Source organism: Schistocerca piceifrons, chromosome 3, assembly GCF_021461385.2.
Source record: "Schistocerca piceifrons isolate TAMUIC-IGC-003096 chromosome 3, iqSchPice1.1, whole genome shotgun sequence".
NCBI classification, from domain to species: Eukaryota; Metazoa; Arthropoda; class Insecta; order Orthoptera; family Acrididae; genus Schistocerca; species Schistocerca piceifrons.
In genome coordinates, this window is record NC_060140.1 from 383,426,585 (window position 1) to 383,441,939 (window position 15,355).

The window sequence follows — 15,355 nt, forward strand, 5'->3', positions numbered from 1 at the left end:
ATTTTAAGTCCACAGTTAACTCAAACTGTGACATTGATCCTTACTCACTGCCTCACTTAGAGGAGTTATCTAAACTAGGTGGGGGCCACTATTTTTCATAAATTGGTTTAAAGGATGTGTGTATCCAGTTGCTTGAAGAGGCTTGATAGCAGTTGATAGTCCTTCTGGTGCAATCATTTCTAGGGAAAATAACATACTTCACCACATTTATTCTCAACGTGCCACAGATGGCACACCCTTTGAATCAGCCACATGAGGAGGACATTGAATTCACACAGGCTTTTCAGCACCTTAAAGATGGTCTCAAGTCACCTTTGTCTGATGCCTTACATACCTGGTCTGCCGCTGACACTGGCGATGGATGTGTCCCAGAATTACATTGTGGTGATTTTGTCACACAAGTTGTCAGATAGCTCGCAGCACCCAATAGCCTTTGTCTCCAAAATTTTAAATGCTGCGCTATTCATCTGTTCCCAGATTGAAGAGAAGGCTTCAGCATTCATTTATGATTTAAGAAGCTTCATTTTTTTTATTTATTTATTTTTTTTTTAATCGCAGTAAGTTTCCTGTTGATTGAACACAAACCTTTAATTTCCTTGTTCAGCCATCGGCCTAAGCTACTAGAGAAGAAGGCAAGCTACCAGATAAGAAGGCACAAATTTTGCAGCAATACAGTTGTTTTTAATCGGGTATCATTATGAAATATATATTTTGCCCCATCACCCAACATACCAACACAGGTGCCCTTCCCTGCCTCCGTCTTGTCTGCGATGTGGAATTCAATCAAAAGGAAACAGCTGTAAACCACCTTGAGCGAATTCTTGCTGGCAGTGTACAAGGTCACCTTGGCATTGTTCTGTGACCCAGTTATGCAAGGTTTTGTTAGTAGTCCAGAAGTGTTGGTCAGCATGTTTCCTCTCATGTCAAATCACTTTTCCACAATTATTTTGCACTGTGATACTGGCTCAGTGCATAGAAAGCACTTTAATGTTAGCCGTGGAGGACCATTGTGGGTTGTCATTCCACCCACAATCCACCGCTGCATCCTCCAGCTCCACCATGCATCACTTTGGGGCGGTACTTTTATACTGGCCTGACATTGATGCTTACATTAAAAGTCTGTGCTGCTCCTGCCATGCCCGCTCCCACAGTTAAGTGTTCACAGCTCAACATGTTTCACTGTGGAACCACCATGACCAGCCTTGGAAGATTGTCCATGTCAATATTGCAAGACCACGAGGGGGCTCTATGTGGTTGCTGGTAGTAGACACTCTCTTGAACTGAATGTCTGTCATATGCATGCACCCCTGCCACCATCTGTGCTGTTAGAGGATTTGTGCCATTGAAGAGGGCACCTTGTACCCTGGCGTCAGACAATGGCCCCAGTTTGTTATCTGAGTTCAAAACCTGTAGCCACAATGGCATTGATCATATGACCACTGCCACTTTTCATCCCACCACCAACGTGTAGACTGGTCGATGTGGGAAGTCTTGTAGATGTCATCAATCTCGGATGTCTTGCACAACTTCCTTGTGACATATTGATCCTCGCTCATCAGGCCTGTTCCCATCAGTGGGATCAGTCCAGCCAAAATTCTGCACAAGCAGACACATCACACCCTTGTAGAACTCCGATGTCCTAAGTAGCAGGTGCATCCTGCATACACACCTACCTACATATGAGGCTGCTGTGTCTGGGCATGCATGTTCAGTTGGCATACAGGATGGAGCAAAGCATTGTCAGCTGTTCAACATCAAGGCTGGACATGTTCGCATGGCTTGCCAAACCAACAGCTCCAGTCGCAACTGCAGTTCGCAGTCAGTGGCCCTGTCATTACCTCCGCCTCAGACCAGATACCAGCTCTCTTCCAGCCACATCTTTCTCCCTCCCTCCGCCCATCCTGTAACACAGTATGACCTCCACCTCCATAAGTGGCTGAAGGGATCACAATTTGAAAACCTGTGGAGAGACAGCTATTCCCTATGTCCCAACTGCCCGCCACCCTGGTGGCCCTGTCTGTGGGAGTTCTGCTGTTCCAAACCCCCCTCCTCCCCCTAGCAATGTAAAAGATAAACCATCTTATCGAAATGCCTGAGAGAATAAACTAAAAATCTCCTTGGAGAAGATTAAACAAAGGACAAACATAAGAAATAGGCTGATGAGCACACTCTAAACATGTTTGTTAACATGTGATTCATAGAGACTAAATTGGAATGAGGGAAAACATTAAAGCAAAGTGGAAAATGAAAGGTCAAATAAGGATGCATAGACATAGATGTACAATATACATTCCGAGTCCTAGAAAACTCTCTTCTGTTGGTTAAAAATGTTGTACATACATTCCTCCGGAACTAAAGTGTGTTTTAACACAACACCTAATATATTGGTTTAGAATAAGGAAATGAGTCTCAACGCTATCAGCAGACTTCGTAAAACAGAGAAAAGTGTGAAAATGCAGGTGGAGAAACTAAGAAAGGAGTGAACATTGTTACCCTCTGGACTCTGATGAAAATGGATACTGGAGGCACCTAGATAAAACAAACATGCTTTTCTCATGTACCTGGAAGAAACTTCAGTTGAAAGGGAGAGTCAGATAATTATGGAACATGAAGAATATTGAAAATTTGGTCTGGAAGAAAGAATGGAACACTAGTATGTGAAAAATAAGCAATAAAAATACATTGAAGGCAAAAAAGCAGGTGAATTGGAATCCAAAAGTGAAAGATTCACACGAATGATTCCTTCTGCCCATTTCTAGCTCTTGTTTCTTACATTTGTCAGATTATTTCCCTGAAATGCCCTCCACATTGCCTTCTTTTCTAGTATGTAGATAATGTCCCTATGTCTTTGTAATTCAGCCTTATCATACCCGTGTGATAGCGTGACTCCAGTTTCCATTTTTTTTATATCTGTCTATTTTTCCATTGCACACAGTACAATTGCAGTAAAATTGTGTGTGGCTGGAGAAGAAACAAATTAGCTACTGTGTCCTTTATTAAAAATACTTCTAGTGTCTGTAAGTAACGCTCGTTGGATATTGTTTAGGAGGGTCATGTGTCCCCATTAGTCCAATTGTAGTGTATGACTGTAATTTGAGTCTAGAAAATTTGTAGGCTGTGTTCCATAACTACTTTGTTTCCCATTTTGAACAAGTAATTAGTTTTTCATTTTGATATAGGCACTTCGTAAGTTGTCCGTCCTTATTTACCAATTAGTTATCAAAAATCTTCACTTTTATTTGTTCTAGGTCTCAATGAAAGAGCATACTGTTGCATATACATAGTTGCCTACTAGTTATTTTCTCTCATTTTAGATATTGTTACAATTAACTTCTTCTTGGTAAGTATTATCTTCTGGACACTACATGTACTTTCACAATTTATAAGAGAAGATTGTGATATACCTGCCAATTACATCTTACATTTGCATTTTGAAACATTCTAACATTGTGTATATTAATAATGTTCACATAATATTTGTGAAAATCTGCAGGGCAGAACATGTGGCAAAGGAGCTGATACAGTTGTTGCAGAAGGCAGCCAGTGGTTCTGTTTGGATGGTGGAGAAGAACCAGCCAGCACGGGAGATACATTTTACTACCCAGTAAACAGTGGTTTTACTGTTATGACAAGTTTAATTGCACAAGTAGCCTGTTGGAGTGCATCTAACACACTACAAATATTATGCACAATTTTCTTCCAGAGCTTTGCAGATTTATGGGCTTTTTGTGGCTTTTCATTCAAGTCACATTTATCATATGTACATTATGTAATTTGGCCTAAACATTTGTATATTTGTTGATATTTATGCACTGTATGTTACACTTAAGAAAGAACAGAATGACTGTTCACCTTTTTTCTAGAATTGATAACAATATTGGTTAAGAGAGGACATGATTACATACTACCAACTTGCTGTGTACATGTGATGGGAGCTAGAAGTATATAAGGGTAAACATGGAATTTTGTTGATGCAGTGGACCATTTTGGGAAGGAAAGACTTACCAATTATTCAGTGAGCCAAAGGGATAGTGCTTAAACATGTAATTTACCTTGAATAAGTCACTGATATTTTCTTCTGTAAGAGGCCACTTTGTGTTCAGACCGTTAGTACTGCTGCTGTCCTCTTTTATTAAAACAAACAAATAAATAAATAAGCTAGAAGTAACTTCTGATGATAATCTTTTTAGTCCAAATTTGTGTAGTGTAATGGTTCAGCTGCTAATTATCTGCATTGTTTACAAAAGTACCGAATTTTACAGAAAAGGGTATTAATATTATTAAGAGCTACATCTAAGATAATTCTAGCTTATACACAAATCCCAGTAAATTGTAACCTATTAAGTCACTTTCTACGCCATTAAAGTGAAAGCTTGGCTGTATTTCCCAAGGCTGATTCACCTGTCAGACATGTCTAAAGAAAGTAATAATGCAAGGTGGTCAGAAAATGGAAGGAGTATAAAATGAAGGAGTATAAAATTATTGCAGTGGAGGAGGAGGTGGGGTCATCCTGTAGAGAGAGAGAGAGAGAGAGAGAGAGAGAGAGAGAGAGGAGGGGGTGCATAAATATGTCAGCCTGTTAAACTGATAAGCAAGCATACAAAGAAATTTTAGTAGAGTATTATTTAGCATGGTGAACTGGTTATTTGGCTAGGGGGGCAGCACATTACATTCGAGAAACACTGGTATCTCCAGTGACATTGCAAGTTTCCACAGTTATGTCTCTTGTTTTGTCATTTGCTGTTTAAGTCACTAATGTGTTTCAGTTGCTGATGATAGTGCCAGCTCTCGTTCAGATCTGTGCAACCTGATTTTGTTGTATTTCAGTTTCCTCAATCATCTAAGTATCTGTCCTCCAATAGCCATAACATATTTTTTTGGCATTTACATTCTCTTAATGTCACAACAGTGATACGCAATGACACAAGACCAAAAGTAGACTGACCACGTGGTATAGATATTGGCACTTTTTGACTAGTAATGCTGAGGTCCCAGTTTTTGTCCTGCTGCTTACCTCAAATTTTTCTCTGGTGGAAGGAGCTCTTGTTGACCTTGTGAGATCAACTGAAAAGCTGCTTGCATACAAAAGCAGTGAAATTGATGCACAATTCACTGAAGTAGTGTCCTCTCTAGAGGCTTGTACCATGCTAGACGACACACAATGTCTGTTTATTAGCAGCAAAAGCATCAGCCAATATTTTTTTCAGGTTAGGAAGTGTCGTGATTGACATAAGACAGAAATAGGATTTAAGCCTAGATGGTATGGCACTAGTAGGAAGGAATCATTTTCTTGGAAAATTTTGCCAATGGAATGAATAGGAGAACATTGGTGCTCCTTAACTAGTGCCTATAGTTTGATGTCATTGTCTCCAAATATTTGTAATTTTTTTCTGTCCAGTTTTATTTGATACTATGAAGTAAGTATTCCTGTTACAGTCACAGAGAAGTCACAATGTAGTAGGCATGAAGCCACAGTTGATCTAAATAAACCACTGGCTGCTTTTAATTCTGGTGCTAAATTTTTCATAAAAATCTATTATGGTATGCTGTGTTTGCAAGTATGTAGTCTAATCCATACAATATGAATAGTTAATTCTGCCACCTTTTGGGATCAAATCCTGTAGATGGAACAGTTTTTCCTCAGAGTTTCTTTGCTAGCCTGCAAGTCCAAAGTCTTTGCAGTAAAAGTTTTGAAGTTTTTGCAAAAAGGATATTTCCTTGTCCTGTTCATAATGTTGCAGAACTTTCTATCTAATAGTGCAGTTATCTTTATCATCAGTGAAACATTTATTTCATGCATTTTGTGTATTCTGCTTTGGGGTAGATACTTGAATCCTGCTCTACTTGACATCGTGACCCTCTTTTGGTAATTTGCACATGAATGACTTGCTCAATTTTCTCTTTTCAACATTTGCTTTTACGTTCTGATGCCTTCTCAGGACTATCACACAATTCTCATAAAATTTATGAAGTTAACAGCATGTTGTCATGGCTTCCCATTAAAATATTTTTCGCTATCACTTTTCATGCCTGCACTGTGAGGTAACATCATGTGCTACTTTGAATTGGAATGTGACTGTACCTAATCATGAGTCAGAGTTAGTTTGCACTATGGCCCAATAGTCACTTCACCTTGCCGAGTATGAGAAGACATTGTTTTGGTTGTTGTACTGATCCAGTGACAGGAAAGTATAAATAATGAGACAGGAAAGTACAGGTCCTCTTTAACTTACATGCCGAAAGTTGCATGTTCAGAATTAAAATCCTTGATGTTGAATTTTAGGTTAATTTCTGTTTGGTGGTAGAATTTTCTGATGCATAGGTTGACCATGTAGCATTATCACAGTATCACATTAGTATTTGTATAAGTGTGAATTGTTACTGTGTTTTAATAAAAAAAGAGTAACCCTTACATTTGATGTGACTTCTGAAATTTTCCCGGCGTATTTCTTCTTCTAATAATTTCCGGGTATGCAGCCGGATCCCGTCGACAGGATCCGGCTGCATACCCGGAAATTATAAGAAGAACCCTTACATTTGTTCATTAGTATGTCTTATAATGTTCTTAATCTGTGACTGCTGCATGTAAACATAAATAATAGTATACTGAATAAGGTGGACTGTTAAATATCTCAAAAGTCTTATTCAGAATACCAGAAGAAAGTAGCAAATCTGTAACGGAATGCCTGTTTTTGAGGTGATATGCTGCTGATCAAGGATATGCCTAAAAACAGCACAAAGATCAGTTTATTCGACTTAACTCATGGGATACAGGGAAATTGAGGAGAAAATTGGCAATTATTAAGATAAGTGTGTAAACAGTGCTACTGATAAACAAAGCAGTGCCGAATAATATGTAGGAATAAGATGAGATTAAAAATAATGATACCTATATGACAGTCACTGACTTGAATGAATGATGAGCATCCTGACAACATAGTTATGCTCTACTTCCTTCAGTTTAAGTCAATCAGTGGAAAAGATGGGATGGAATAATGACAGTATTATGAAAAAGATAGATTACTGCTCACCTTATAGTGGAGATGTTGAGTCACAAGCAGACACAACAGAAAGACTAGTAAACAAGTAAGCTTTCAACCAGAATTCCTTCTTGTGAATTAGACAACTGGTTGATGACAGCCAGACAGTGGTCATAAGCGTGTTTGTTGTGTTGCATGAATGTGTGTGTGTGTGTGTGTGTGTGTGAGAGTGTGTTTTTTTTTTTTGTCTAATTCAGAAGGTCTTTTGAATGAAAGGTTACTTGTTCAGCAGTCTTCTTGTTGTGCCTGTCTGCGACTCAACATCTCCTCTATATAGTGAGTAGCTAGCTATCCTTTTTACATTATTGTCCTCCTTCAGTTGTCTATTGAAGATTTTCTAACTAGCAACTTTCATAATAAGAATTTTTTATGATAAGAGTAATGAGTTATAGTGTGTCATTTGTAACAGTAGTGGTACACAGTACCCACTGTTCACATTATGAAGCATTTGCTGATGCATATCAAAGACAACACAATAGAGAGATTGTAATGCCTGGTGGCAGTTATGAAAAGAAGTATTCAGAATTGAATTTTATACTTTTCACCGATATAAAAGATAAATTACAAAAAGTAGCACTGCCAACTGACATGTGTAGAAGCACACCCTTGTGCATTAAAAAATGGTCTTTTTTTTTTTTAATAATATTCACCCTTCAAGGTCTGTGAGCTAGTAGTGGAACCAAGTTCTCTTATTAGCCACTATGGTGTTTTTGTGCATGACATATTTCAAAGAGAGAGGAAACTATTTTCTGAGCCTGTATTTATAGTGTTATTTGTGCACGTGTGTTATGTAAAGCAAGATGGGTAGATTAATATCTTCTGTAACATCTTATATATCTCAAAAGAAAAAATACTGGTTGTCCATCAGAAGCAGGACCACTTTCCTTCAACTTTAACAATGCTTCATTACATAGATTTCCAGCTGAAACCGTAACTTTATATTCTCATCGTTTCATGCCAAGACAAGGAATGAAAATGAAACAAGAACTGCACAGAAAAGAACACTGGACGAGATTTTCAAATAAAATGAATGGAGAGTGTGGCCCAATAAATCCACTGCCTAAACTCATGTGATTTACTTGGTTAATTGGTCTTCCCAGTTATTTAAAATCTCTTGTAATGATTCATCTGAAATTAGCACATATGTACAGAAGACAGCTTCTATAAAATTTTGTAAAACCTACCCACTATTTGTTTTGTGAAATGTGATGTTACGTAACTGATTTGTGTGGAAAAAAGAAAGAAATGCTATAATTTTAAAGTGGAAAACAGTAAATTAAAATAAATAACTTATGGGAATGTGGATTTTTTTGCAATATAATGCTGATGCGGATTTAAAAAATAACTATTTTCTCAGGTTTTAAATTAAGGTATACTTCTGCACTCTAGTAATTTGTCTTGAAGACACATATTGTGCTTTCAGGAGGGGAAGGTTGTTCATGTGCTCTCCCCTTTTAGTATCATATTCGCTATTCCATTAATATTTTATCCATTGGTGTGTGTATCTCTTTCACTGATTTGCTGTTTTTTCACCATAAGTTGAAAGTGCATTCACTTCTGTCAAAATTAATATAGTTGTGTATTTCACATAGAATTTTGTAAAAGTACATTTTAAGGCAATATTTTCATATGGTAGGTCTTCCAACATTCAAGTATAGGAGTTGGTTTTGGCTTCTATAGTTTTGGAAAGTTGTATAAAACCACAAAGTCTGTAGCTGTGGTATGTCCCTTCATTATTATAAAATGGTTGAAATTCAATTAAGTGATATTTTGATGTATCTGATTGTATTAAGTGACTTTGTACATAAAATTTTGAATGGGTGGTACAACAGAACAGACCCGGCCTTGGCAGAGTCATATTTTCTTTTACATGTTGCTGATATTTGTGTGTCTCACATACGTGATTTATTGAAAGGCTGTAAGGTGATACAAAATCTTCTTTCCAGATAACTTGATACACCATAACATTGAGAATTACAGGTCAACTAAGTTGTGCGCAAGTCAATGAATATTAAATGACAGAAATAATGTAAACTTCCTGATACTGTACCATTTATTACATGAACTGATGTGTTCTTACTAGTATGTGTTTCAAATTATCTAGCTAAATAATTCATAACATCTATATCTTCCAACCAGAGAATGTTAGGTCATATATGACATTTTCTTTTGACCAATATAGGAATTTTAGAATGTTGCACATGAACGGAAGTGTAATAAATAGATGTTGTGCAACAACTGTAACATTCTCTTCACATGTAACAACAGGTGGTGGTTCTGTGTTTAATTGAAAGTGTATTTTAAAATTCAGGAATGCGATTACAGAAAACTAAATTCTAGAAACAATTTAAATCAGCACTGAGGAACATCTCAAGCAAATTAAGAGACACCTGGGAACCAGCATTGTTACTGTATATTAAATTTGACATGCATACTAGTGTAGTTCTGCTCAAAAGTTAGCCTCTGTCTGTTTATTTAAAAGCAACATTGTGTGTGTTTGCACTATTACTTAATGCTATCTCTCATCATCCATTGGCAATGAATTTAGGTACTGCATTATTTCAGTGCACACAGCCTTTATGTGTTACAGATTACCCTTCACAGTGTCCTTGGTTGTTGTCTTTTGTCTCTCTCATTCCAAGGAAGAAAATGCTCATCCAAAAAGTCATCATTTGGTGTTTATTATTAATGTGTCTGTCCAATCTCATTTGTGTATTTCCTTGCAGAATAACTAACTATAAAAATGAAGCAAATAGCAAATACAGTATTTCTGTTAGCAAAAGATTTGTCACAGTTGTTAGAACACAATACTTGTATTCTGGTGATATGAGCTATCACAATTTTGATTTTCTGTTGTTTCCCGAAGATAAATGGCTTTTCCATAGGACACAGACAATTTTCTTCCTCTATAAAAACTTGGGCTCTGTATCTAGTGATCTTGTTATTGGTAGGGCACTATATCTTACTGAATAGCTTCCTTATGAACTTAAATTCTCTTTCTCTTGTTCTCAAACATGATCTACACAATTTACTTACTCTCCACCTAATTTGGTTATTTTACATCAGGATTTTTTTCCAAATGTTTTTATTAAAGTATTCATTGCATAATTTTATCAAAATTATGTTACTAGATTTGTAATCCTCAGGTTTTCTCTGAATGATTGATTACTCATGTGCTTCCAGATGTTCTGCTGAATTGTTGTTTTCATTCTAACCACAATATTTCAAAGACAGACCCTGCTGTCTTCTTCAGGTGCTGGGAGTTTTGCTGTTATTTATACCTGTAGCCCAGAGTCCAACCACAGTGGTTGGAGCTTTGTTGCTATGTGTGCTTCCTGCCCTGATTCTTAACCAGACTGGTCCAGGCAGCAGGTACACACAGCAGTAAAACGCAGAGCACCTGAAATAGACAGCTGTGTTGGTCATCGAAATATTGTACGTACAATGAAAACAACCACCTTGATGCACACTATTAACTGGTTTTCTAGCTTAACCCAAAGAACAGTAATTTTATGAGAGAGTAACTTGTGTATATACCATGAAAAGCTAACATGAATAAGATTTAACTAGTAATAATTTTAAGTGCTGTTAAATATTTCTAACTGTAATTTTTGTTTCGTGTAAACTGATTCAAAATTTCTAATTATCATCCAGAGGAGAGGGAACCACAAAAGCTTTCAAACCTGGGGGCAAATTAGCTGATCTACTTGTCAATATAACTATTCAGTGTTACATATAATAAAACATTGAAAACTTTTATCGTAAGAAAAAAGAATGATGGGGAGGAAGATGGCATATGGTCGTCAGTGGTGCTTTCAGTGTTAAAATGCATGAAATATATACTAAATCTATTAAAGACTTTGCATGACTGATTGGCAAAAGGCCAACAAAAATATCAGTGCTTTAATTTTAATTGTGAACTTTTAGGCTAGGCTTTACTGTGACTTAATGTTTTAATTTTAAGTTCCATTGCATTTAGTTATATAAGTAATATTAATAGAATTCTTTTATGTAGATACAATTGTGTTCATCAGAAGGATGATTAGTAAGTTTGATAGAAGTATTTTATCAGATTTGCATCAGAGAAGACTGAATATAATGGGAAACATCAGTGTGTAATGATTTTCACATCTGATATGTAAAATCAGAATGCAGTTCTTAGCCAATCTTTTCTTTTACACATCCTCCTTTCTCTTAAGTAAACAGTCTCGATAAATTAAAAAAATAAATAAAAGCTACATGTTGCACCTGAAGCATATAAAAATCTTGTGTTACTCTTGATATATTTTTATGATGGTTGAGTTTTATACTTCCTGACTATTTCAATTTCAGTTTTGTATAAATACAACCTAGTAGACCTGGTTGATTATAGGCCTCACAGGGCACTAATAATATCAAAATGAATGTGTGCCTTTTTATTTAATAAGGGATCAATAACCATCCTGCTCTCACAAAAGCGCATGAACTTTTGTACTAAACTTCAAATAAATCACAAATACGAGATTTGAAATACCTCAGAAGACACCTTTCATGGTTAAACTTTTTGTAATAATGGATATCACACTGTAACTACTAGCACACTCCTGGAAATTAATTGCTTTGGAATTTTTTTGTTGTATTTCACATAATCATGCACTAGTATGTACTTAAACTCTTTTTAACTATATATTGGAGGAAAAATTGCCTTTGATGGTTTTTTATAAGTATCAAACAACAGTAAAATATACAAAAATGTAATTATAGGGCTACGTCTTGTAAGTACAAATGTTGCTGGCTCTGTATTATGTATACAGATACATTTTTAACGTTTTCTATTCTGTTTGTAATATACTCAGCAGTTGTTTTGATAACTGGCTAGTCCATGCAATGTTTTTATATCAAAAGTTGAAATATGTTTTGTAAAGATTTTACAGTAAATTAAGATATAATTTATGAATGTAGCAAACTTTTAGGTGCTTTGTCCATGTAGATTGGAATGTATGTTGAATGGCATTTTGAAAGTCTTATAATCATGTCTCTAAACATTTCTAGATGTTACCAGATGCGAGACACTTGTATTGCAGTTGATGTAGAAAGCAAGCTTGTAACAGAATGAAACATTTCTGGATAAGTATAAACTGTAGCAAAGAAACTAGTACCAATTCATGCTACCTACACAAAATAAGCAATGCTTTGCTTTAAAATTCAGTTTTGACTGTTTTCTTGTAAAAGAAAAGGAGCAAACTTCGAATTGTGTCTCGAAGCAGACTGTACCAAAACACTGAACAATAATTTGATAAAATATTACTGTATTCCAGGCTTTTTCGATGCTTGACAAATTATTTTGCAAAAGGAAGCCAAATTTTTCTCATTATTTAAAACATTGTACCTGTTGTGTAACTGATTGATTGTTAATTCTAGTCCTATTGTACCAAATAAAGCTTAAAAAAGTGCACATGCTGTTTCCTTACTACTTTTTGCAAGCACTTAAACCTTTTTGACTGGCTTGATGTCTAGGGTAAACAGGTCAGTTTAGAAGAGCTTGTGCTTTGAGAGCCATCTCTGCAACACTGTTAACATGAGTATTAGAAACTGGTCCTGCTGGAAACATTACTTTATAAAGACGTAAGTGTCACACTGAGGGAGTTACACTATCACTCATAATGTGAGTACACTTAGGCAGCCTCATACTGTTAATATATCCAACAAAATATTCAGAACCCTTGGGGAGACATAAGAGCATGCAAATGAAAGTGCTCGCAAGTGAAAGTGCATGTCTAGACTCTTCATAAAACATGAATGAGACTCGTGGGAGCATTTCTGATGTGATTGTGTAGGAGCTCACACTCTTGTGGAAAGGGTGAAAAGGATGATCCATAAATGGGGGTGTGGCTTTCTCTTCACAGCGAGCAGCATGCATACAACTTGCTTGCAACATCCAATGACGCACAAAGCATATTCACTAATTCCATCTGAACTATATCATTTGTTTGGTGTGAGTAGAAGACCACTGTACTACACTCGGTACTTGTAATACATGCTGATGGCAGTGAAGAGGAAATTGTGAGCATTCCATATTTCATGTATGCTCCAGGATACAAAGTGCTATGTCATATTTGTTTTCAGAAACAAAAATAGAATAGGCTTGAACTGCCAGAAATTATTTTAAGGCACTCAGTCATCAACTAGTAAGTTATTGGTGCTCAAACTGCTAATAACAATATGTTAGGGGCTGAAAGATTTTATACGTATTTCAGGGATTATACTTTTCCATTGTTTCATCATAAGTATGTAGGAACTTCAGAAAGTAAATTACACATGTTGTCCCACACAACAGAGACAGAACATTGTCAGTAAAGTGTACACATGCCGGTTTCCTGCAGACATAGTTTTAATGCATTTGGGTAACAGGTACATCTGTGCACAAGTGAAATTGCATGGAAATTGGAGACATACTCGAAACTGAAGTACAATGGACAGTAAGATTCTTGTGAGCAAAAGTCTAATTTGAATATAGATTCTCTGTTAAATCTTGGCGGTTTATGGACCAAATCCAATGTCACATCCATTCATAGTGAAATGGCGCCAATAATTTAACTATGATCCACAGAAGTGAGTGAGGCATACAGTCCAGATCTTGCACCATGAGATTTTAATCTTTTAGACAAGCTGAAAGAATATCCTTTTATTTGGGGGAGGGTGAGATTTTGCAACAATGAGGACACTTACGTAACAGTTCTTGCATGGCTATGTGAAACAGAAGTTGGTTATCATCATCAAGGGATTGAATGATCGGTACAGTGTTCCAACCATTGTTTATAGGATACTTGGTGACTATGTCAAAAAAAAGTCGTGTATTTGTGTAACTTTGAAGTGCAGTGTGCAATATTCAGTAACAGTTACTTGGCCTGCCATGATAATGTGCAACTTTTCGAAGTTTCCTTGTATGATACATATGTAGGAGATCGGTTTTCTTTGCTCTTGCCTTATGTTATTACATATTTGTGCTCTTCTATCACATACGTGTGGGGATTATGAAGTAACATTCTATTCACCCTTGGGCATAGCACTTAGGAATATGGCACTACATCATTCCTTCACAAGGGCATTGAAAGCTGTGATCATCAATTCTGCATGTTTGTGACCATCATTCCAGTGCTCTTACTGCCATAGAGCACGTGAGGCACTTACAAACATAAATCATTGTATTCAACTGCCAATCTACAGAGCAGAACATTATCACTTCACTTGTACTAACATTGAACATCTCTCGATATTCTACATACTGGGTGTTTCAAATAGTTCACAGAACTATATTTTCTGCATGAATGAAGACACCAACTTGCACATCTAAATAAAGTGTACCTAGGCTATATATGTAAGTTTTCAGTTCATGTGGTTGCTGTTAATAGTCTCCCTGGTGCAGCTAGCTTGTGAGCTCATTACACAATTATAAATACATAATGAAAATTTTGTTTTACAACAGGACATAGCACAACTGCACTGACCTGTGTGCAAGAGCATTTCTCAACAGTGGGCTGCCTCGAACATGGATTGGTCATAAGGAGTGAGCAGCTCTCACATTGCATCATTGGCCTTCATGGTCAACTGACCTCATGGTACAATATGTGATCAAAAGTATCCGGACGCCCCCAAAAACGTGTTTTTCATATTAGGTGCATTTTGCTGCCACCTACTGTCATGTACTCCATATCAGCGACCTCAGTAGTCATTAGATATTGTGAGAGCAGAATTTGGTGCTCTGCGGAACTCACGGACTTAGAACCTGGTCAGGTGATGGGGATGCCACTTGTGTCAAACATCTGTACGAGAGATTTCCACACAACTAAAAATCACTGGGTCCACTGTCTCCTATGTGATAGTAAAGTGGAAACATGATGGGACACATACAACACAAACGCAGACAGGCCGACCTCATCTGTTAACTGACACAGACCGCCGACAGTTGAAGAGGGTCGAATGTGTAATAGGCAAACACCTATCCAGATCATCACACAGGAATTCCAAACTGCATCAGGATCCACTGCAAGTACTATGACAGTTAGGTGGCTGGTTAGAAAACTTGTCAAGTGGCTTCTCATAAGCCACACATCATGCCGGTAAATGCCAAACAATGCTTCGCTTGGTGTAAGGAGTGTAAACATTGGATGATTGAACAGTGGAAAAACATTGTGTGGACTGACAAATCACGGTACACAATGTGGCAATCCGATGGTAGGATATGGGTATGGTGAATCCCCGGTGAACGTCATCTGCCAATGTGTGTAGTGCCAACAGTAGAATTTGGTGGCAGTGGTGTTATGGTGTGGTTGTGT

At 36.9% G+C, this 15,355-nt stretch overlaps 1 protein-coding gene across 1 annotated transcript in view; it reads left to right on the forward strand.

Annotated features, from left to right (window-relative positions):
- Positions 1-6,429, forward strand: part of LOC124790007 (15-hydroxyprostaglandin dehydrogenase [NAD(+)]-like) — a 105,900-nt gene extending 99,471 nt beyond the window's left edge. The window contains exon 6 of the mRNA XM_047257551.1: positions 3,494-6,429. Within this exon, the coding sequence (XP_047113507.1) occupies positions 3,494-3,608 (115 nt within the window). The 3' untranslated portion in view covers positions 3,609-6,429. The remainder of the gene's footprint in view (positions 1-3,493) is intronic.
- The last annotated feature ends 8,926 nt before the right edge of the window (positions 6,430-15,355 follow it).